The sequence below is a fragment of the Excalfactoria chinensis genome, chromosome Z, assembly GCF_039878825.1.
Source record: "Excalfactoria chinensis isolate bCotChi1 chromosome Z, bCotChi1.hap2, whole genome shotgun sequence".
Lineage (NCBI taxonomy): Eukaryota > Metazoa > Chordata > Aves > Galliformes > Phasianidae > Excalfactoria > Excalfactoria chinensis.
The window spans coordinates 15903146-15927818 of NC_092857.1; the positions used below are offsets into that span (position 1 = coordinate 15903146).

General features: G+C 40.4%; 2 protein-coding genes across 6 annotated transcripts in view; one reads left to right on the plus strand and one right to left on the minus strand.

Moving 5' to 3' along the window:
- Positions 1-1789, minus strand: part of ARL15 (ARF like GTPase 15) — a 219273-nt gene extending 217484 nt beyond the window's left edge. For 4 of the 5 annotated variants that reach the window (XM_072360067.1, XM_072360068.1, XM_072360063.1 and 1 more), the window contains exon 1: positions 1415-1789. In XM_072360067.1, the coding sequence (XP_072216168.1) occupies positions 1415-1426 (12 nt within the window). In that variant the 5' untranslated portion in view covers positions 1427-1789. Of the gene's footprint in view, positions 1-874; positions 915-1414 lie in introns of those variants that run through there. The other variant, XM_072360066.1, reaches the window with a different exon arrangement.
- A 21441-nt stretch (positions 1790-23230) lies between these two features.
- On the plus strand, positions 23231-23683 carry HSPB3 (heat shock protein family B (small) member 3). Its single transcript, XM_072360478.1, has one exon. The coding sequence runs from the start codon at positions 23234-23236 to the stop codon at positions 23681-23683; it is 450 nt and encodes a 149-aa protein (XP_072216579.1). The 5' UTR covers positions 23231-23233.
- Positions 23684-24673: the final 990 nt, after the last annotated feature.

Sequence of the window (24673 nt, forward strand, 5' to 3'; positions counted from 1 at the left end):
GTACAACTATGAGAAAATACTGTTCAACAGAGTTTGTTTTCATTCCAAGTAGTACACTGTCATAAGAATGAAACTCTCCCAGATTTCTTTTCTGTTTTGGTCTACAACTGTGTGGATGGCAGCTGCAGCGAGCATCCCAAAGCTCCAAGGGAGTCCTCCTGCACTATCAGAAGTGATGTTAACCCTTGCCACAGTTGGTGGCCAGAGATGGACAGAGGCACCTGAACTGCGATGTACCAGCAGCCTGCTCAAGCTGTCATTCCCAATGCCTTACTTCCTGTTATAAAAACAGCTGATTTGTAGCAACTCCTGCAGCAAACAAAGCCCCTACATCTCACGTGGCACTACGAGATATGTCAGGCCTGGGATAAGTCTGACACCAAAGATGTTCCCTGATACAACAGAAACGTGAAGCAAGGACTACGTGAAGGCTGAGGCCACAGCTTTGCTTTTTATTTATTTATTTTAACTAAGAGATGGCACTAAAGAGACCCACAAAACAGCAAGGAAAAAAAAAGAAGAGGACTAAAAGGGTAGAAAGAGCAAGGGGAAAAAGCAGTGTAGAGATACTCAACCCTTGCCTCCCTCCAGTGAACAGAGGAATGCGCTCCCCATGACCAAGTCTTATTAAATGTACGGTTCTCAGGTGACTGGGCATCCACGCAGCAGGTGGCAGCCACGAAGATTAACACGTTGACTGCAAACAGTACACTGCGGCCAGTTCCACCTGGACATAAGTTATAAAGGAAAAATCCAAGGAACAGGAACAGGCCCTTAAGGAGCTGCAAGGCTGCACCTGGTGCACAGCAGTTTATTATCAGTGTTTCATTAACCAGGTTCTTAAAGAGCAGCCTGCCCGCCAGGTAGGGCTCACCTTCGGTTCTGCCGTACACGCTCAGAAAGGAAAGCGCAGAGGAGCTGTCGGTGCAAGCGGAATATCCCTGAGCAACTCCAAGTCAGACGGGCGCGGGGACAAACGGACATTTCGTGTTATTTCTCCTCCTCATCACCAGGGAAGGGAAAGCACCCGGCCCCGCCGGCGCGGGGCAGCCCGCGGCTCGCACCCCGCCCACCGCTGCCCGCGTCCGCCGCGGGTCCGTCCCGCTCCCCCGCAGGTGCAGCGCTGCCTGGAGGCCGCCGCCCCTCGCCGCGACCCCGCCGGCGGCGCGCCTGATAGGATCTCGGCGGCCGGTAAGGCCAATCTTCATTAAGGAGCCATAAACGCCGCCGTGCCCGCGGTGACAATTTAGCTCATTCAAGCGTATCTCGCGCCCGTGCATTTAGGAGCGCGGCCGCGGCCCGGGTCACGGCGTTAGCGATCTAATAGCGGCCAAATGAGCGGGCGGCCGCACGCCCCGGCGGACGCGCCCACCCCGCGGGCAGGCCGCGCTCCGCGGGCGGGGGGGGAACCTACCAGGTAATCCATGTACCGCCGAGGAGCTCCGCGGGGCCGCCCGCCCGCTGACAGCGCGCCCCGCCGCCGGGGAACGACGCTTCCTGCCCGCCGGCACGGAGGGAACGGGCGCGGGGGAGGAAGGTGGGGGGCTCGGCCGGAGCCGCCAGGTACGGAGTCGAGGGGGACTCGGCCGCCGGCGCCCCGAAAGCGGGGATGGGGGAAGGCTGCGGGGGCGCCGGCGCTGCACGGCGGCGCTGTCACTGCCGCTGCTCCTGCGCGCGCGGAGGGCTCGGTGGGAGGGAAGGAGACGGGAGGGAGGGAGGGCGCACGGCGGCAGCGCAGCCAACCCCCGCCCCGCGCCCGCAGCGCCCCGCCGCTCGGCAGCAGCGGCCGGAGCCCCCGCCCCGCCCCGCGCGACGTCGCGATCAGCTGATGGCACACGTGGGGGCGCCGCAGGGAGCTCTTAAAGGCCTAGGCGCGCGGGGAGGCTGGGCGCTGCCGGGAGGGCGGAGGGATGTGTGCCGAGCCGAGCCGAGCCGGTAGGGGTGAGGGAGGCTGTTGAGGGGCGGCCCGCTTGCCCCGCTGCAGCTGGCACCTCGTAGCGTTCTCTGGCTTCTCTCCTCCCTGCCGAGTGTTTTTTCTGCTCGAAACTCCTGCGGCGCGGGGAGGCGTGCGGGCCCGAACACCTCGTGCTGCTCTGACTTGACTTTCTGTGTTCAGAGCCGCTGGGGTCAAACGCAACAGAGAAGTGGCAGGGAAGGCAGCGCCCTGCGGTTCGGCACGATGCGACAGCCCCATTCCTCTGCTCAGCGCAGGAGCCGTTTAGATGCTTCGAAATGGAAATCCCAAAGGACTGTACGTCTTGTAGGTAAAAAAAACCCAGTCCCAAATGTCGAACAGTCCAGAGAACACAAGGCCACGTGGGGAAGGAGCGGCATCTGTATTCTCAGCCTTTGGCTGGTGCTTGGAGATGGGCAAAAGCAAGATACCTCATCTTAGGGACGCCTGGGAACAGGAGTGCGGGCACCTGCAAACCTTAGCATTGCAGACTTGTGCCTTCGTTTTCCTTGTGCTTCTGGTGTTAGGCAGCAGTGGAGCAGGTGCACTGGGAATCAGGTGTCTTTCTTTGGCACTGCCACTTCTGATGCTGAAGTCTGCTCCCAGTGGGAAGGGGGTGGTGCAGCATGAAGGACCTTTCACCCTCTCTAAGCTAATGTGGTACTGTGTAAAGAGTAATCAAGTTTGCAAATAATTACTTATTCCCAATGAGAACAAATAGGAGTTTTGGTATTAACTTCTAGAAACAATCTTTCTTAGAGGGTGAAAACAGCTCAACTGCATTCAACAGAATCTGCGAGTAAACATCTGACCCATAGGCTTTTCCACAGCTCTTTAGCACCAGCAGTAACATCTGCTTCCCCAGAGAAACACAAAGTGACTTCTTAATACAACTGTGGGATGTGAAACTGAAAGGCTATCAGATGAAATGACTCAGAAAATAAAAGTGTAATAAAATGCACTGCAGAAGCAGATAGGAAGGAAAGGGGAGTGTATGGGTAAATGAGGATTCAAGAGCAATCAGGAATGAATGTTTATAAGGATATCAGTGAGTAGATGGCCTAGATGTGGTAAAGAGCAGCGGAGGAGGGCAGTGATTTCTGCTCTGATTTTTTGTGACGTTGCAACATCACGAGAAAGGTTGGTCACAACGTCCAGCTGGTGTCAGTGTGTTGATAAGGTGTTTTCACCCTGCCCTGCCCAAAAGGCAGGGAGGCCTTGTTAATAGATAATTCACTTTCTAATCATGTTTGATCTGAAAATAAATAAATGATAATAAATAAATAAATCGCTTTCTTTGACTCTCATCAGTTTACTTTGGAAATTGATGTCAGATAGGCATTGCAGCCTAAACTAAATGTAGACAAGTGCAAATAAAATTGTTTACATTTCATTAAGCCATATGCTAATTTTACCATTTTAATTGCTGGAAAGTGGAAGAAGGGATACTGGTCTGGCCCTTCCTGCTGTTCAGTGCTCTGACTGTTTCCCTTATAGTTATGGCCATTGCTGGCAACTTTCTGCTGATCACGAGATGCCCTTTAGCTACAGGGGTAGCTAAAAGATGTCTCTGAATAGCATTACAAAATCTATCTATCTTCTGTCATTGCATGGGGGTTTTTTTGTTTGTTTTGTTTGCTTGTTTTGATTTTGTTTTGTATCAAATAATTTTTTGCTATGTCTTCCCTTTAACATGTAAAAACCCTTTCTTCCTTAGTAATGTCACTTCTGAGAACAGTCACTTTTGGACACAACTTCTATACAGAGGGTGACTAGAAGAGAATCTAAAGGAGAACACTAGGAACAAGTAGTCTTTCTGAAGTGCTTCTTATGACAGTAGAGGAATGTGCAATGTTCTTTCTTCTAGAGCTGTTTGAGAGGAAAGTGGAACCTATATTAAGAATGTGGTGGTGGGTAAAGAAAGTGATCGGCTTATGTTGCAACATGTGAAATTTAGGTCAGACACTGGAAAACACTTCAAGAGTAGGGATGTTTGGGCACTGAGAGACCTGTCTACTAGAAACTGTAGAATTCTTGTGAGTGAGTGAGGCTTACATAAATATTTGAGTCTTTTAGTAAGCACTGATTTTGATCTGGTGAGAGTGAACTTATAAGACCTTTTTGTCTTCTACAATTCTCATATCTCAGATTCGATGGTGCAATGCATTTACACTTACAATGAAACATACTTATTTCCTATATATGTGCAGTTTTCCTTCTAGCTTACAAGCAACTGTACATGAGCTGAACAGAACGTCAGCTTATAAAATCAGGAGCATTATCATGTATACATTGCAAATCCTGGAGATCTGATCAAGAGAAGCTGAGCCTGAGCTCTTACGTTAGTCATTCTCTTTAGTATAAACAAACAAGTGCTCTGGCCATTGTGCAGGTTTACAGCACGTTCGTTTTATGGCTTAAAGAGAAGAATAACATTAAACAATGGAATGTAAGTGCAATTGTAGCGTTTTTTTAGGCTATGCAGAAATCATTGTTGCTGAGGTATTTCTAGCGAGTCCCATAGGACATCTTTCATCTAGGGAGAAGCTGAGTTTTGTAATAGAATCACAGAATCACAGAATGGTGGGTTGGAAAGAACCTTTAAGATCACCTCGTTCTGACCCCCTGCTGTAGGAAGGGATGCCTCCCACTAGACCAGGTTGCTCAAAGCTCCGTCCAGCCTGGCCTTGAATGTCTCCAGGGAGGGGGTGTTATATAACAAACACAGTGTTAGCTGTTTTCATAGTGGAGCTTATCAGGAAGAAATAACACGGCAAGGCAGAAGTTACACAGTTTATGTTTGTTGTTGTTGTTTTGGGTTTTTGATGTTGTTTTGTTGTGTTTTCGTGGGGCAAAAGATCATGTGGCAGATAGTAAGTAGGAGCTGGTTCCAAAAAGAGAAAAAAGGTGACCTTCATAGGAGTGCAAGTGTATTTAGTTGAATCCTGTTGCAAAATGTATTTCCAGAGAGGCTGCACAAAAGAAAAAAGAAGTCAAGGACTGCAATTAAGGTTTGTCCCTGAGAAGTGCTGAGCACAGCATTTCACCTATTATTTATGTCAGTGCAATTGAGTGTGTTTGAACTTTTTAATCTACAATTGATTCGTGCCAAAATCAAGGAGTTACAGCACTAGCAATTGGTAAACTCTGAACACAGGAATGCCATAAAAGTGATTTGATCATTACCACGAGGGCTGCTCTGAAAGTAACGCCTCCTGTTTTATGATGTTGGCCAGAGGCAGATGTTGGTGGTAGACAGCAAGGGCTGAGCCTTCCCACCAGTATCCCAGTACATGTTGTTGCTGTAAGACAGATGGCAGCAGAGGGGCAGTCTGACATGGGAGTGCACATGAAGCAAAGGTACTTCACTGAATTCCTGCATGCTGGAAAGAAAATGATGTCCACTGGCATTCATCAACACTTGCTGAACATTTGTGGAAAGCAGAGTGGATGCAAGCACAGTATGGCAGTGGGCAGTGTGTTTCAACAGTGACAACAGCAACTAAATAATGCCTGGCTTTCTGAGATGAACTCAGCATTTGTATTTTTTGCAACATCAGTACGGTACATTTTATGAGGATTACAGTTCTGATTAAGGTTTGCAATATATTTTTCTAGTACAAATATCATTTACAGAGCATACAAACATTTTTATCTCATGTTGGAACTGTTTTGCTGTTTTACTGGATAAATAAACTGAAATAATGCAGTCACACCATGATCTTTGCTCAGGTATGAACATGCAGATGTTTTCACCTGTGGCCTTTTCATTTGATTTTGACAACATAAAGAGAACTCTTAGTTATCTTCAAGGCCAGAACTACACTGTGTTCCAGATTATCCCTAGCATCACTTGAGTAAAGTATTGTGAGTCTCAGACTAGCGTGTGGACTGGTTTGGAATCTAGTCCTTAAGGCCTTCTATCTTCCCATTTCATCTTAGCAAATTCATGTTTCCCAGGCCTCCTCCAACCCTAGTCTTGTGAAGGTATAAAAGACAATGCATCTTGATCTGCACAACACTTTTGTTGTGTCTGGAAGTTGGCACTGACCATCCTGCAGGTCTGCCTGCCTGAAGGAGTGCAGTTCTTTAGCTCAGTCTGTGCAAGGACTCGGAACATGGATCTGACTGTTGCTAGTATCAGTCCTCTTGACTGTAAAAGAGCAAGATTAATGGCATGTATGAATTGGTGAAAGGAAACATGAAGTGTTGAAGTTAAAGATCCCCCAAAGTTTTTAATCTTAAATGTAAGTAATAGAGGTAACTTGATACCCATGTATCTTTATGGAAGAAGTGAAGTCAGAGCAGTGTTTACAAAATATGTTGCCTAATCTACACAAGATAGTTTAGAAGATAAATTATGACATAATAATACATATGTTAGAGTTTGAATTCCAGTTACTACTTCATGCATTAATATTGCTTTTATTTTGTAATTCAAACTAACTAATTTGAGCTTTGCAGACATGTGAAAATGAGTCATAATTAAACCTACACTTTGCCATGTAATGTATCCTTAGGAGCTCTCTTGTTTCTTTAAAGCATATCCTGAAGTCCTAGTGATTAAACTGTTTAAGTGCTCTGTAGCATTTCTACAATTAATTAAAGTATGCAACTGATGCCTAAGCATGCTTATCAACATACAATTGAAGCAGGATTATAAAGCAATATCAGAGTGTAAGAATCTGGAAACAAATCTTAGCTGTAGATTTGAGGCCCACAAGAAATAACAAGCCTTGAATGATATCAGTCCAGGAGAATCCTGCACTGATCAGATTTATTTACAAAAAGGATTGTAACTCAACTACTTTTAGCAGACAAGGAAAGCGGAAGACGTTATACAACTGTGTAACTTTTGAAAGAATCCCGGGAGTTGGACTCGATGATCTCTAAGGTCCCTTCCAACTCGCACGATACTATGATACTATGATTAAGAACGTAGCTCTATACTAGAAAATATGTCACTTAACAGGAAACCAAATTTGTGTAAAAGAGGGCATTTACTTTCAGCTTTACATGTATTTCTATATTGGGACTTTTATGTATATAGTTTACTTTTTAAAATTATTTATCTGACTTCTTTGCTTCCAGCTCATATATACAAATACAGATGGCATCTATATTAGAGAAATAACATGAATTGGAGGTAATAAAAATGTACTGTAAATTCTTCTACGTTCTAGACATAACTTCTGCTTATGTGCTTTTGTAACTACCTCTACCTTCACACAAACTGCTCATGCACAGTTAATGCCTTTGTGATAGAACTGGAGGTATTCAGTACCAGTTATACTGTTTTCCCCATAAAGCAGATTGATTGACTGATGTCTACTCTACAGATGCTATATTTCATATAAAGTGGTTTCAGAACTGGGCCCACTTATGTGAGAAAGTTAGGGTGGTTTATGTTGAAACAAGCGTACTTGCTGTCTTTTCTAAGGTTATAATGTGTAATGAAGGCTGAATGCAGCAGACTGTTAAATATACTGCCTTACAAAAGCTGATTCAACAGATGCTTAAGTTTGTAGTTCAGTTACAAACAGACCTTAGTTCAAGTGTTTATAGAAACAGAGTGTTGAGTAGGTTTTTCATTTGTTCTTCCTTTTGGAAATCCATGGGTCAAATTCCCACCATATGTTTTGGATCATGGATTTTTAAGAAATTATACTGATAACGTGAGTGTAAATGAAAAGGGACCCCCATGGATGGTCACTGTAAGTATGAATTGGTGCTCATTCTGAAATTTTGTGCAGAAAACAATATTGGTATCCTCAGAATAGTCAGTGTATATTATAGCGATAATAAGAACATGTATTCCACTGCATGACTGGACTGCCTCAGGAAAAGCAGTCAGTCTCCATTTGCAAAGATCCAAGCACTTGACTTGAGGACCCAAACAATTTCCCTAACAAAAATAATAGCTTTATCCCTTCTACTTTCAACAGGAGCAAGATATTGATTACTTGACCTTTGCATTTACTTCAGAGATCTTCACAGTAATTGATCTGAATTCACTCACCTCTACAATAGATGGGCTGTCACTCTGAAAATGAAATACAGGTGTTGAATCCCCGGCTGTCCAAAATTTGTATATTCTCGAGTACTCTGACCCATGCTGTATTACCCTTTAATAGTTGCATACCTCATCCATGGCCAAGAGAGAAATACAAAGCAAACAAGTGAAGTAGCTTTGATACATTTGTCTAGTCAAAACTAAACAACCAAAGTGACGTGAGGCAATTATTTACACATCACATAGCTAATCAGAAAATGTGTGTCACACTTTGCAACTAACTGTGTAGCCTGTGTATTTTTGGAATGTGTGTTTTACTTTACTAAATTAACAGTAAGACACTGTCACTCTGCATGGGGAAGTTTCCAGTGAGAGAAAACAAAACACCATCAGTTGGGAGACAGCCAGCTGACCCTGAAGTACTGTCACTCTGACTGCTCGCTGTACCGTGTCTTGTTCTTTGCCCAGAATATCCTTCCAATAATATTGTTTCAGAATAACTGGAAGCCACAGTCCAAGAGTGAGAGTGGATTTTAAAAGCACACACTGAGGCCTTGATATATTTTATGCATAGGTATATGGCAACACATTGATGTAAAATGTGATAGTAAGGACTGGGGTTCTGTCTGTTTAAATGCCCTGACTTACAGAATTACAGAGGAGGAATACAATCAACATGTTAGTTTTCAGGCCAAAATAGTCACAGTGGGGAGTCATGAAAAAGATTTTCTGGAGTCTCAGAAGCTCACGACTGTTCAGGAACAAATAGAAAAATCAATCTCAGGTTCTGAGGTGGTGGAGGAAAGTGGCAGGGCTTGGGAAGAATATTTCAGGATTTTGTTTAGAAGTGATTGAAAGCAGGAAAAGAGGAACTGGAAATGAGTCTGCAGGGCACTAAATAGGAAGGATGACTGGAAAAATCAGATCAGTCTGTGGAAAGGAGTGGGACTGTAGAGAGAAGAAAGAGAAAGGCCAGATTAGTTCTGAGGCGTCATGTAATTTCTCTACCCACTCAACATCACGCCTTCAGTTAACAGGACACAGGACAATTCCAGCTGCCTTTCCCGCTTCCCATTGGCCTCTTCTCCCTACACAATCCTCTCCTGTCAAAGACCGAGATGCTTCTTCCTTGCAACTATCTTCCTTTGACTGGATGCTTGCCCATTTTCACTCTCCAGAGAGGCGTTGACCAGGCAGGCACTGCGCAGACTGAGTGGTAAGGATCAGCTGGAACTGAATAGCCATCTTGTTGCCAGTTCCTGCACAATAGCCCAACTCTTCACGCTCTGCAACTGTTTCACCTCCAGCTAATTCAGCTTCTCTTGATCTTGCAAAACAGGTATCAAGGTCACATGCTATTGTTTACTTTGGCTGCGCCTAGAAGTTAAACTTGCCAATGGCCACAGGTATTGGTGAAAAAAGCTGCTGGTTTCGTCTGATTTCACTGATTAAAACTTGAATAGCTTTTGAGCAAAACTCATTTTCCTTGGTTGTTCAAACAGAGGTCAAAGAAGCACTCATTACCATTCTTGCAGAGCTGTTTGGATGTTGGTGGTATTTGTACAATTTTAAGATGTCTGCTTCAGCTATTAGACCATACAGCACTAAGTAAATTGCTAGGTTTTCTCTATTGCTCCCTGCAGATTAACATCTTTGAGAGATTTTTCTTCCCCTCTCAAACAAGGCATAATTATAATCAGAATAAACCACATGTAAGCCTTTGGGAAAAATTCTGTTGTAGCAAGAATTAAGGACATTATTGGCTGAAACAGATGGGCAGCATTATGCTATTTAAACAATTTCATTTGCATATGTATGCTGTTCAAAATTAGGTGTAGAAAACAGCTAGAGGCAAAGCTGGCTGTAATCTCGTAGCATATTAACTGTTATCCAGACTTCTTAAGTGTAAAAAGTATATACTGAATTCTTCATATGAAAACATAGATATGGCTTATTGCCATTTAACAAAGGGACAACAACTTAACTTAATTGCCCCAGAGCATAGTTCATTGTCAGGAAAGCATTCATTCTAGGAAGAACAGAGTGTGCTGTGCTATCACTGGCTTGTTCATATTGGAATACATACCAATTTATTAAAGATGTTAATCAGCTATTATGGTAATTGTTGAATTTGCCCTTTCTGTGGGCAAGGGCAGATCTGTGTTAACTGCTTGTATGTGAGATAATTACAATTGGTCACCATATTTTAAAAGATATGGTGCGTTACTACTTTAAAGGGTAAGTTCATTTAATATCTTCTCACCAAAGAGATTTGAGGAACACAGGGTTTGTCAAATAGCTGATTTTAAATATCAGCAGGGAATCTTAAAAAAGATGTTCAGTTGGAATGCACAAGTGAGTTGTCACGAATCAGGGCATCTGTTAGCACTCCTCACCACTGCCTCTCACTTTTCAGGCTCTGTTAATCTGCTTTGGGACTCACAGTGTAGAAACCTGTGTATCCTTTTCTACTAGGATAATGCTCTCTCCTGATAGACCTTTTGCAATGTGTTTGTACCATTAAATATTCATTAATAAATTGCAGACGTTAAGAAATGAGATCAATTCCCTACACTTCATAGTGAAACCTAATTACAAACTAAGAATAGACATAATGTTCACCTCCTTTATGGTCTCCTTATTTTATGTAATCCATAAACAGCTATTGCTTAAGTTGTTGTACCTAATCACAACACCTGTGCTTCTGTTCACTGTTTTTCTGTATTGAATTGCCCTAAAACATAAATACCAACATTTTTCATAGAGATAACTAGAAGCATAAATCTACACATTTCATAGACATTTGGGACATTTGCCTGAGCTAATATTATGTAACACAAGTCTTTCTTTTTTTTTTGAAGAACTTGAAAATTTCTATCTGGGAGTAACTGGTGTAGGAAAAGCCACCATTACCAGCCAAAGGAAGTATTATGAGAGCTTTTATTTCAGTTAGTGTGGAAATTTTGTATTACCAGTCAGCTATTTTGGCTCCATTGCATGTAATCCAAAAAAACATCAAGGCAATCCAAAAAGCTACAAGAAGGCAGGAAGGAACTTGGTGGGGTTTTTTTGTTCTGTTTTGTTTTGGGTTTTTTTAGTTGGTTGGTTGTGGTTCTTTTGCGTGCTCCTTGGAGAGACTGCAATATAAAAACAAGTAGTAAACTTCTGACCATTTGATCCAAATACATAAACAGTCTCCCACTGACTTTAATTAACCTTTGATTAAGTCCTGAACTACTGCAGCATCTTACTGACTAATGAGTTGGAGTTAGGGATTTTCCAGTACTTACAGTCTGTTTTATGAGTAACTTGCTATGAGTAACCTATGTAAGCCAAAAGAGAATCTATGCTTTGAACTCTAATTTTTAAGAAACTTACTAATGAATGAATTTCAAACACCTTATCTTTTCAGATTTGACTTAAAAGTAAAAAAATAAATAGACTTCTTACAATCACCAAAGATGCTTTGGGAGATAATCAGTGTTTCCAAGCATGTCCAATTATCAGTGCAATAGAAACAATTAGAGTAGGACAGGAAAAACTTTGTATCTCCTGTGACCAAAAACAACAACAAACTGTCAACAAATTATAAATTTAAGAAAAAGACAAAATCTGGGATGTAAGGAAAGAGGGATGCAAGATATGGACAGTGATGTACTTATTAACAAAGAATTTGCTTGGTTGGGATTGCTTATCTGAAATCCAGCTTTTGGGGATTTTTGACTGAAACAGTGAAGCTCCATTTTTATCACCTGAATGGTAATAACAACAGTCACAGTTTTATCTTGGTGCATGTCATACAAATAGCTTTGTATTTTCTTCCAGTTTGTACACAGAAAGGCTCAGGGACATGATTTAATGGAGGGCTGTTAGTCAGGACTAACTTAAAAGTCCGTGAGAGTTCCCTCAGTCAAACTGAGTCTCAGATAAGGTGAATATTTTTTGAAAACTCACCAAAATCTAGTTGCTCGTCCATAGATTTCAGCTAAGGGAACAGGTTCAAAGTATGCTTTATAGGGTCCTTTGACTCTACCTAAAGTGTTTTTCTTTTATTCTGCTGGGGAAGAGGGTTAACAGCCAAAGTATAGGGCATCTGAACAGTATGTGGAAGATATTGCTGCTCTATCTTATTTCTGTTTTATTTCAACATGAAGAATAGATTTAAGTCATGTCTGAATTTTGCAGCCTTGACTAAGTAAGAAACTGAGATTTTCTTTATAAGTAATGTGAAATTTTATCACTTGCTTCTGTGTGTAGAGTGTAAGAAAAAGAAAAAAAAAAAGACATGTTCATTCATTGATATCTAACTCTTAATACCTGCTGAGGGATTTAAGTGCAAGGATTAACTTTACTCTGAACACGTGAAAAGTCATAAGTAATGGTACTAAAATAATCAGAGGTTGGGAGAATAATTTTAAGTAGATTCTACTTAAAATAGATTCTAGCTGGTAGATTCTACCAGCTCCCACCTACCATTCCTGATGTCATCCCAGCTAAAGAACAGGAAGCAGTAACAATGCACAGAGCATACCCTGTGGATTCAGTCTACAGATGGAACTGTCTAGAGTTTTCAGTATACCACAGCAGATGACTCATAATTCTCATGGAGAAGGGATAGATGGGAACTACAGCTAATTTCATTTCAGATAACATTACATTACTATCTGAATTACTTTCCAGATGTCTGTTTACACATCTCACATCCTCACAGCTAATTATGTATCCCGCTGAAAGAAAACAGTTGTAGCTTTAGAGCTATGGTACAGTAAACGGTCAAAACACAGCATTAAATCACAGCTTAAATTAGGCACTTCAAAAAATGACAGATTTAAGATTTATTGTGCAGCCATAAATCAGTCTGCATGTGCCCATCTGCTATGACTTGATGTCTAATTATACAACTACAATGTATTTTCCATTTGATTGCTATCTTAATCAGTATTCAATTTTCCTTTTTCTTTACTATTATTATTTCTGTGTGTGTGGCCTACTGTATTATTGACTCACCACTTGTCAAATTCTGTCTGAGAACAGAATTATTCATTGCTTTGGCACGTACTTTGATTCTATCTATATCTTCAAAGTTATTATTAGTCCATTTTCACAACATTCACACAATTACAGAATCACAGAATTGTACGGGTTGGAAGGGACCTCTGGGGATCATCGAGTCCAACCCTCTGCTAGAGCAAATTCCCTGCAGGATGTTGCAATCCTTTCAGATGAGAAAATATTATTACATTCAGAAAAAAGAATGAAGCAGAAACAGTTAAAAGTCAAAGGATCTATAGTTTGGGGGTATCTAATCTAAGACAGACAGGATTCTGCAGTAATTCGTGCTGAGTAGCATCACAGCCAGACTGCTTTCACTATTACCTTCAAGTACAGCTCTAAGTGCCCACCCTGCTGTAGGCCAGGCCTTGACTTTCCAAGTCAGATCTATTGTAGTTAAAACAAGGCTTATGGATTCAGGCACTTCTCCTTGTCTTTCTCCCCACATCTGGACATAATAACTGCAGGGGGATTGTATCTGATAGCACAAGGGATCAGTCTAGTCATTCTATAAATGGGGGCGATTAACTCCACATTTTTTTGTGCAAAGGGCAGAGCTGACTTGTAGAAGACTCCTGTGGCAGTCCATCAGAGGCAGAAAGTCTCCCCTTGATGAGGTGACCCACATGTGAGATGTGGACATAATGGGTAACAGGTTCTGAAGGACAACTGGCAGCACTATATTTTGGAGGCCTTTAATATTTTTTGCATGTGCAAATGAGACTGAATTTTGCACATAAGCATCTGATAAATACAAGTACTTTGTATGTGGCAAGCATCTTTTTTAATCACATTACCAAGGTGTCTAATTGCTAATGTCACGAGTTGATGTAGATTAAAATAAGCCTAAAATATGTGAAATCAAAGCTGGACATTTTAGATCAGTAAGTAAACATTATTATCAGTGTATGCAAAATGACTTCAGTGGCAAAGAAATTAAATGTCTGCTGACTTAGATAATCACAGTAAGGAACTACAGAAGTAACTATAAATCAACTCCCCGGCTGTCTTTATGTAATACTGTCAAGATGCTCCAGTGATTCGGGGAACAAGTGAAAATATAAAAACAGGAAATTGAATGTGATTTCTGAAAACATATGAGAGTCCTCTTGCACAATTTAAGTAGCTAACTTTGGAGGCTGCTGCCTTCCTACGGTGCTACAGCAGCCTCAGGATTACAGGATTGTCAGCCATTTGCAGGTTAGTCCCAAATGTCTATTGCAATGCAGTCTTTGCGTACTATCTCACCCAGAATTACAGTTCATAAAAGAGCTCAGCTCATTACTATTGTTTGCTCACTTATTACTAGCTGCTCTCTATGGGTTTGTATATCCAGAAAGCATGAAGCATGGTTTGGCAACTGAGGCTTTAATTCTTGTTCCTGAGAAGAAAAGGGGCCTCTCTCTAAATTACACAGATTCAGGCAGGAGAACTAAATCAAAAGCAACAAACAAATGGTAACAAAGTGGACCCTGCTAGTTTACATCCTTGGGAGCAATTGGGAAGCATCCCCTTTTTACTTATGTCATGTGCTTAATTTTGAAGTATTATACATAAAAAGCACAAAACCACTGCCAAAATGAAACCTAACAGTGGAAAAAAAATGTCACAGGCTGCAAACCACTGGCATGTGACTTGTCTCTCATTGTTCTTAATCCTGTTATTGGGTTGGTTTGGTTTTTTTTTGTTGTTGTTGTTGTTTGTTTTTTTTTTTTTTTTTTTTTTTTTTTTTTGCTATTTGTTTCCAGAGCAAAAGTTCAGCAGTGATAGAAAAGGAATAGCAATAGACTGTGGAGTACACCCAGAACTGCCTGGTGGTTCTCTCTCCTGGCTTGCTGCTAGAACAATGCTTATTCCTGCAACCTTCACTTCTCCAGTCCCCACTGAATGCTATGGGGATAGTGCAGTGTAGGAAGCAGATGAACCCAGTCACTCATTACTCAATAACCATCTGCCTTTGGCAGCTATCAGCCAGTATATTTTGCTTGTTTGTACACTAGTAATCATGTGTTTCCTGTTCTAGAACATTCCTCTCTACCCATTACATCTTTCACTCCCATCTTCTGCGTCAAACTTCTTTACTATCCGTCAGACATTCCTTGTGTAACTGAAAATATTTTGAAGTGATAAAAAATGCCAACAGCACTAACTCATCTGACCCTGTGTCAGAGTCCCCTCTGTGGCTGTGGCTCTGCTTATAGTTAACTCTTCTGAAAGGCCCTCCTCAGGCTTCACTCATCCCTCACACGGAGAAGCCCTACCTCACTCTGTAAACAACAGCCTCCATCTTTTTGGCTTGCTCTAAGCAGCTTTGAGTAGCCACAAAAAATAAAAAAAACCTGCAGTGAATATGAAATAGTTAGTGCACCTAGTAATGCCAAGTAAAATCTGAATTCTTTTTGAAAACTTCTCTCCAAGAATAGGTAATCACTCAAAAATACAGTATTACAAATATGACTTATGAACTATCCTTATAGCCTGCACAGACCTAATTAACCTAATCTGGATGGCAAAGATTAGTAGGGAAAAAAGAGATTCTACTGTGAAAATAGAATAGTTCCTATAACATGGGAGTTAAATCTGACTTTATAAACATCAGAGTGCTCTCATGATCTCTCTACAAATATTTTATTTCTTGCACAACATATTATCTAAACATAAACCTTGGCACAATAAAGTTTGATTAAGAGTCTTCTGACCTTCAGTAGAACAACACACACGCAGTGTATCTCACAGAGCCTGAACAGTTATTCTGCTTTATAATATTGTAAAAATAGCTGTATTGATACGTATTTGTTGGAAGGAAAGTATTTTAGTAGTGGAAAGCATTAACACACCCAACAGTGAGGCATCCGGTTGAATTTTATAGATGTTTACATGTACATAGATCACTGCCTACATGGAGAGACAAAGACCAAGTGAGATTCTGCCAGTATTGCTGCAAGATACTATGTTTTTTTCTCAAAAGAAAAACTAGCCTCCCATCACTTATTTTTTCCAACCTGTATGGCATGGTTTTAAACTGATGGGATCTTTGCATATATGTGAGTGAGTGTACAAAGCAGGACAGAAAAAATGCCTTCAGATTTTTAAAATAAAAAAGTATATGATCAGAATTTTAAAGTAGGAGAAATAACAGACCAGATGTTTTCATAAATATGACGTTTCTGAAAGTGTAGACTGCTTGTGACTATGAAATATTTTAACTGTCTGAGTCTTGTAAAGTAAGAGTCGGAGTTAATAACACATTAATGTGTGGCCAGGTACTGTCTTCTGAGATGAGATGAGCCTGTACTACGAAAGAACACTCAATTTCAGAACTCAAATGGATGGTAAGTTTAAAATTATCAATGTAAATTCTGCATTGATGTACACATCATACAACTCCAATGAAGATAAAAGGATTGTGTGGTTCATATGTCAGAATCCGGTGCTCACACATAACTGAAAACCTGTCTGCAAAAAAAACAGTTTTTAACAGCTGAGATTTCATATCCTCTGCAACCTTCCAGGTACCTCTAAAAAGGTAAGACAGTCTGACAATGTTGTTCTACTTCCAATACTGAAAGAAATAACAATTCTGACATGGAAGCCAAATTTGTGGTTTTTTTTTTTTTTTTTTTTTTTTTTTTCCATGTGGACAGAGAAAGTAGTATTGATACTGCTGAAGTTTTATTGGCTTTCCTTCTAAGACTGGAAAACTGCAGGAGCTGACTGTAGTAAAAACAGGCAGCACATAGAATTGATGCTTCACTAACTCTGAATTTCACGTCATCCACTGAGTCAGCAGAGCTGGGTGACCATCAATCTACTATCAGTCACTATAAAATTGTGACTTTGGGGCAAACCTTCAGCTCTCACTTTTTACCCATCTTGGACTCCAGCAACTGACTCCCTGCCAGTTGCAGATTTTTATAATTTAAGTAAATAGGCAAGATACCTGAACACAAAACAGTACGTCTATGCCACTTCAGAAAGGAACTGTCCACCAACCACTTCCTGTAAGTCCCTCACACATCACACTTTAAGGACTTTCTGAATGGGATACTCCTACCCTGGAATGAGTAGCTTCCAGAGCAACGTGTCAACTATCAGACTTGCCAAATTTTCAACTCTGAGATTCCTGGCTTGGACCTAGAGCCATCACTCATCCTGGTGATGCATGGTAGAGGTAACTTTTGTGGTATTTGGGGAAATTTTCATGAAAATGCTAAAAAAGAAACTCATGGGACTGATCACAGTTGCACCTATAAGGCACATACAAAAAGGATGCAGGATGCAGCAATGCACAACGCCTTAAATTGGTGACTTCATTTATCATCCAGTGCCAAAATCATCAGAGACATTATCTAAAGCCACAAGCTGCCTTCATATCAAGTGCCATTCAGCTGGTATTTCATTATTAGCAAATACTCAGAAAGTATTGCCTGTAAGTCTAAAATGTTCTGTATAATTAGTGATTTTCATTCCACATCACAGCTTTTTAGATTTTAATCCAGCAGTCGTATCATAATGCAATATTTAAACTGTATCTGCACAATGATGTGTTCACTTGTAGCTTTGGTAACAATTCCGTATATTGCAACTTTTAAGTCTCAAAATTCTGTTAGCAAGCTGAATTATCATCTTCCAAATAAATGTTTTGACAAACATACCTAGAGCTTCAGAACATCATATTTATTCAATTCGCTACAGCTACTTAACTTCAGCACTAACTCTGTTTTTGGGAAAAGCCATAAAAACTGAGATTGTTTTTTCTCTATGCATGTTAGCATGTTTTGCATGTAATATAGCTTTTAGATTTCTCACTTCTTATCCCTAGAATTCCTAAGCAGCACCTAATTGTAAGCCATGGAAATATTCCCTCATCCAGGACTTCATAGGTAAGACTTTCAGTACTTCTATTATTTGTAATAAAGTGGTCATCTTCAAAACATGAGAAGTTGATCCTTGGGATATGAGCTTCACATCCTATTGAAGCCAGCGAGCAGTTTCTGTGGAGTTTAAACAGATACAAAATAAATAAACCAGCCTTTTTGCTCTAGAATTACGTAACGGTTGGCAACCCTGCCCATGGCAGGCAGGTTGGAACTAGATGATTCTAGCCATTCTATGGTTCTGTGATTCCTATTAAGTCTCAAGGCAAGACTTCACTAAGAGAGAGGAGCAGGAAATCTGAAAATTAACATTCTTCTTGGAACACTAGTTAATATTTAAGAGGTGATAATGTTTCTCTAGCAAGAGTACATTAGGTCCCTCCTTTCTGTGGCAAAACAGAGATTTCAATCCTTTAGCTGCATTATTCTCCCTTAATTGTTCATTTTCTCTCTACTACTTTTCTATATAAAATAACATAGCTTGTTTTTGTTTGAACTTCATCAAGAATTTTTGACATAGAGATGTATTTGCCCCTAAGATGCATAAAGATGTACAAAAAGCAAGCCATGTGAATAAGAAAGCAAATACTTGTGAAGAGTCCCATGAATTCACTTTAAATAAATTTCATAGCAACTTGAAATTTAAAAATAATTATCATACAAGTTATATTTTCATTCCTTCACTGTTCCACATAGAACCTGTCCCAACAGAAGCAGCTGCTGTCCTTCTGTCCTTCATCTTTTTCTTCATCTGCCCTTCTTGCATCTCAATATATCAAAAAGAAGTCTTGTAATAGCAGATGTAATGTGTCAAAATAATAGTCCTTTCTATATGAATAATATTTCTTACATCATTTCCTGAAAAAAAGCTTAATTCTTGGTTCTTGAACTTGATTCTTGGTGCAAGAACTGAGATTAGCTTTTCACTCCTTAATCAGCCCCTAAAATCAGGAGATGGAGTTTACAGTTAAAAGTGGCATCGGTGCCCTGAAGAGATTTTCCAAGACATTGGGCAGACCCTGCCTTTTCCAGGTTTTGAAGGACATGACTTACAGACCGTAGCCTTCTTTCAGTTAAGTTGACTGTGTAACAACATAGCCCTTCTAACCTTCTAACCTGAAGTAGTTTTATAACAGAGCATGAAGCCCTGTTGCAGAAGATTAGGCTGTGATTCACTGCCCAACATAAATACTGGGTGATTAGAATTAATGAAAAGAATTATTCAGTATTTCTTGAAAACAGAACATCTGATATATGCTGATGACACAATTGCTGTAGTTGTGATAAAGTTTTTGAAAACTTCAGAACTTAAATATATCCAGATCTAACAATCCAGTTAATAGGACTACTCACAGGTCTGAAAAATACTGGACTAAAAGTGACACAAATAAGACAGTTTTTTCTCACTATACTGAAATAAATTAAATATCATGTAGAAAATTGGCCTTTACCATATGGTTTCCATGTGTGTCACTCTGAGTTCCTACATACATTTTGTTTCACTGTGTACATTTTCAAAATCACCACAAAGCTTGAACTCTCATACTGTATATAAAAAAGCCAGCTATACTAGAGGCTGGATAGTTCTAATCTTTCTTAGGTTTCTTATGCATTGCCAAGTTTAGTGACAACATCCTTCTTGAACAATATGTGATTATAAGGGGAATCCTTGATCACTTTTGATAAAATTAATTGCATTACTCTGTCTAAATCCACATGTATAACTATATCATTGCATTTGAAGTTAAGGTGTTAGCTTTTGCTAGAAGAGTTCTTGTTCTTTTCATCCTACAAGGCTTTCCTCTATTTCCCCTTTCAGCAATGACTAAATCTTGTGGGTTTCCTTCTTTGTTTTGCCTTCCCATACAAGTATTTCACTGACTGCAGGGGGTCTTCCATTTTAGCAGCTGTTTTCCTGTTTCACCACAAGATGTCGGTGTGACACACTTATAGCGCTATTTTTCTCATGCATAGCTGTTGCAAATTGCCAATGGATGTAATATTTTTCTTTTTTGAAAGCCCAGGTTAAAAAGAAAAAAAGAAAAAAATACTGAAGCTATAAACGTGCTATCAGCAAAACAATGCATGCGTGATAAGTGCAAGGCATCTGTAACTACTTGCCTCACTTCAAACCAGTTTTGCACAGTGCAGTTCTGCAGTACTTTCCAAATCATTCTGTGGTTTCTTGTATGTGCTGTAAATCAGGTGTGATGTGCTCAGTGTGGTGAGTGACACTGGGCAAGTTGTTCAGATTCACCTCTGTGCTGTCTGACACACCTAGGAAAGAAAACCAGAGAGATGTGAGTTACTGAGCTGGCAATGAAGGACATCCATTCCCTCCTTTTTGCAACTGCTCACTCCCTGCAATATCCTCCTGATTTCTGTTTTCCCTTTCACTTTTGTGCACTTGCTGTTTCCAAGAGAAGTGTGCCATGTCTTCTCTGCAGCCCCATTTGAGGCCTTTTACCCCTGCCCTTGTGACACCTCCAGGTCCCCACAGTACCCACAGACGGGTACTGCTTGCGGCCCACATCATGGCTTGTTCCTGTCCCTGTCCCTATCCCTGTCCCACAGTTTCCTGATCCCTGGGGCTGACATGGATGCCCACTCAGTCTGCCCTAACTCATTTCTGGTCCTGCTTGGCCACTTCCAGCCCGAACACGGAGGAAGTGCCAAGATGGAATCCTGCCCTGAGGCGACTAACTCACTGAGCATGCAGTACCAGCCCCGCACACAAGAGAGCAGGAACGTACTCTTTAGGATGAGGATTTTAAATGAAAGGATCACAGAGGCACAGAATAACAGAATGGCTTAGGTATTTAGTTTGAACTCTGACCTCTGTGGGCAGTTTGCCCCCCATCAGCTCAGGCTGCCCAGGGCCCAACCAGCCTCGAGTGCCTCCAGGATGGGCACCCACAGCTTCTCTGGGTAGCTGTGCCAGTGCTTCACCACCCTCTGAACATGCGCCTGAGATAATCTTCCCTCTTTCAGTTTAAAACCATTACACCTTGCTCCTGTAAAAAGTCTCTCCCCAGAATCACCTCAGAAGTCGGCTGATATGGAAATAAACTGTTGGACTGGTGGGTACAGGGCATATTTACAGTTTGGCCTAAACATGAGAAGTCCTTCAGTGTTGTACTATTGCATGTGTACCGAAAACTGAAAGACTGAAAATGTATTCCAAGTTAATGGGATGTTTGTATTTCAGGAGAGAATGTTCTGTTGATGCACTCTCCTTGTTACCAGTGAAGAGGGGAGAAAGATGGAGCTAATTCCTGAGGCCTCCAGTGGAAAACAGAGAGAAAAAGACACTGGAAGGTAGGAGAAACAAGGATGAGAGAGCACAGAGTGAGGCTTCACAGCTACATTACCAAAATCTTTCTCAGCCCCTTACAGTAGAAAAGGATCCTATAAACATTTGTACAGCTTTGCATAAGACTTCAATTTAGTGGGATATTCAAAGCATCTTTCATGCTAATTAGACCAGAAAGATGGTTCCAAATGTGCTTAAAATAGACATTGCAAAGGCTAACACAACTGTTTCTGGAAATAGATGTAGCTGTCCCAGTTAGGTGTACTGGAGTTGTTTCTCTTTGCAGCTGAATTGTGAGTAAAGCTTAACTTTTCTCTGGAGAAGATGGGGAAAATATATTAAAAAATAATAATAAAAAATTAAAAAATTAAACAGTAAATGCAGTATTCCTGCATAGTGTATTTATTAAAGAAATGTAAAACCTAATTAAAATAAGTATATCATCAAAGAATTCAGCAGAGATTGAAATATCTTTCAGCACTTTCTAAAAGCTTTATATCACAACCAACCAGGAACACTGCTACACTTGAGGGTTAAATTTTCATCATCAACTGAATCACCGACTTGCAAAACAGAAAACAGCTGCTGAACAGATAGTGGGCAACACCCAGGTTATTTTTATCCCTATTTAGGAAACCATATATTCAGAATTGCATTTTTAAATGATTTCTAGAAGGCAGTTTGATAAGATAAACGCCAGTAGTTTCATAAAGCAGCGTGTCTCTTCCTTCTCACAATACTGAAATCAATGAGGTGATTTCTTAATGATGACATTAAGAAAAGTTATCTTGAACATTTGATTTACCTTTGAAAACTTCCTTACATTGCAATACTGCCTTCGTGAGTCTAAAATACAACTGCAACCTCAGAACCATAATTATTGATACATCCAATATTCCCGCTGTTATGAACTTAATAGAGAAGTTTATTTGTGGTTACTATTGAAATTCAACTGCCTATTTCTGCATAAGCCTACGATCCATTAGCAAACAAAGATGGCATATATATTGGCTTACCATTTTCATGATAACGAAGGATGTAAGATCAAGAGAGAGAACTCTGAAGAACAAAGCCGAACAAGAAGGAATGAAAGTGTTCTAGTATCAGTGCAATTTAAGAAAATCATGAATTTTCCAGCAAACAATAAATTTGGAAGGTTCAAGCTGGTAAGCCCCAGAAAATTAGAGATACTGAGACAACATGATAGCATTAAGGATTTGAAGTTTTCTTCATATTCTACCAGAGGAAAGTAACCGCCTTCTCCTGGAAGCTGTGAAACATAAGCCTCCAAGTTCCTGGCAATGTAGAGTCTGACTACCTGGCACAATGTGGAAGACTGCTGTGTCTGTAGGTTACTGCAACTGCAGACTGCCCTCTGGTCTCCCTAGGCAGGGATGGTTGTTTCCCTTCTTATAATGAAGCTGCATACAAAGCATGTATTTCACCTATGTACAACCTCTGCAATAACACCAAGTGCACTTCAATTTATAGCTTGCCTAACCAAAAATTTACACTCACAGTGTAAATGCTGCTGTGAAGCTAATTAAACTTCTTCCCTTTGTACAATGCAATAACTTTGTATTTTCATTAGAAGAAGTGCAGAGATAATCTCTATTAAAATGCATACTTCAGAAAAACTAAAAAACTAAATAATTAAATGGCCATTTAAATACCTTTTACACTACTTGTCTACTCACTGCTTAAAACAACAAAGAGCAATCACCAGAGGAGTACTGCTTTTTTTGCTTTTACTACATATGCATGGAAGCACATATGAAAACTGTTGATGCCACTCAAGACCGAAGCACTATAAATAGTTCCCTGTTGTTGGAGAACAGGAGATGAAACAGGTCTCACGGCACTGGAGCACAGCACGTCCTATCAAGTGCCTGCGCTCTGCTTGTGCTAAAAGTGAGAGGTGACATCAAGTGATCAGTTAGCCTGTGAGCAAGGGAGAGTTTGGTCTAACTGTAGTGTCGCTTAGGCAGGCAACGAACGCAGCAACTTGTCTTTTTGCCTCAGCAATGGCAGAAGCTGTTATAAGCCACTGTGTGGAAACTCCCGTCCGCTATCAAGAGCAGTTTACTGCTGAAGATCTGGAAGAACACAAACTGAATCACTCTCTTTATGCTTTGCCGGGACCTTTTACAGCTGCATTAAGCAGAAGAGGGAAAATTACGGAAAGCACGGATGGGGCTGAGGTGAGCAGCCAGGAAGAAGAAAAGACAGGCTTTCAGGTCTTGCTGGATGTTGTGCAGTTTCGCCCAGAAGATATAATTATTCAGACTTTTGAAGGCTGGCTCCTGATCAAAGCTCAGCATGGACCCAGGATGGATGAGCATGGCTTCATATCCAGAAGCTTTACCAGACAGTACAAACTGCCCGATGGAGTGGAGAACAAAGATTTGTCTGCACTCTTCTGCCATGATGGTATTTTGGTTGTTGAAACGAAGAACTCGGTGGGAAGTAATTAGAGTCTTGTCCATAGTTTATCGGTGAGATAAATTTATTCTTATTATCACAAACAGTATCATTCAAGCAATGCTGTGGAGTTTAGAAAGCATGTAGCTGTATCTATATTACAGAAAAGGAAAATAATCCTATATATTTTTCAGTATGCTGAATTTGTTGTTTGATGGGAAATGTTAGAACGCTTGCCTCCAGCTGAACATTTGCTGGAAAGCCAGACTTTCTGAACAGTAGGAAAGTTAGGCTAATCACAGCATGAGAAAAAAAGGATATATCTGATAATACTGAACATAAAGTACATTTAGGGATTCATCTAAGCAGTAACTATTTGTAATATATAATCATAATCATTAAAGAAGCAATAAACAGGTTGTGAGTTTTATGTAAATCTTATTTACATACCAAAAATGTCTCATAATTTTTTTTAGATTAAATATTTCACCTGCAAAAGCATACAAAATCAAGAAAACTATCAAGAAAAAAGAATCCCTGTTCAAATTTATAAACAGTTCTAGATATGTTACGTATTTGAAAGTATACAAAAACAAAATCAACACTGACTACCTTTGTTTGAAAATAAAGTAAGTAGAAATGATATTTTCTGTAAAAGACAAAGGAAATACTGTAAAAGATTTAGGAAGCTGTTTCTGTTTAATGCATATCTGTTAGAAACTGAAGGAAAAAGATACTGCTTACACAGACTCAAAAGGACCAAGCCGTTGTTTGTGAATCCCTGCGAATAAAAAGGCACTACTGGAGCATGGATGCCTTGATTATTATTCACTGCCTTGTTAATCAATCTTTTGATGTTATATTCTTTGTATTGCTTGGCAACCTAGACTGACATACCCCAATTACATATATATTAAAAACTTTTCTGCTGACTTTTTCTCTCACTCTCTCTACAGGCTCTACATAGATCCAATTTTAAGGGAAAGAGGGGAAAGGAGTCCTTACTACAGACACAGTTCTCATTTCTCTCCCAGTTTCTCTCA

Coding starts and splice junctions, on each gene's coding strand:
- HSPB3 (XM_072360478.1), top strand. CDS start 23,234: ATGGCAGAAGCTGTTATAAGCCACTGTGTGGAAACTCCCGTCCGCTAT.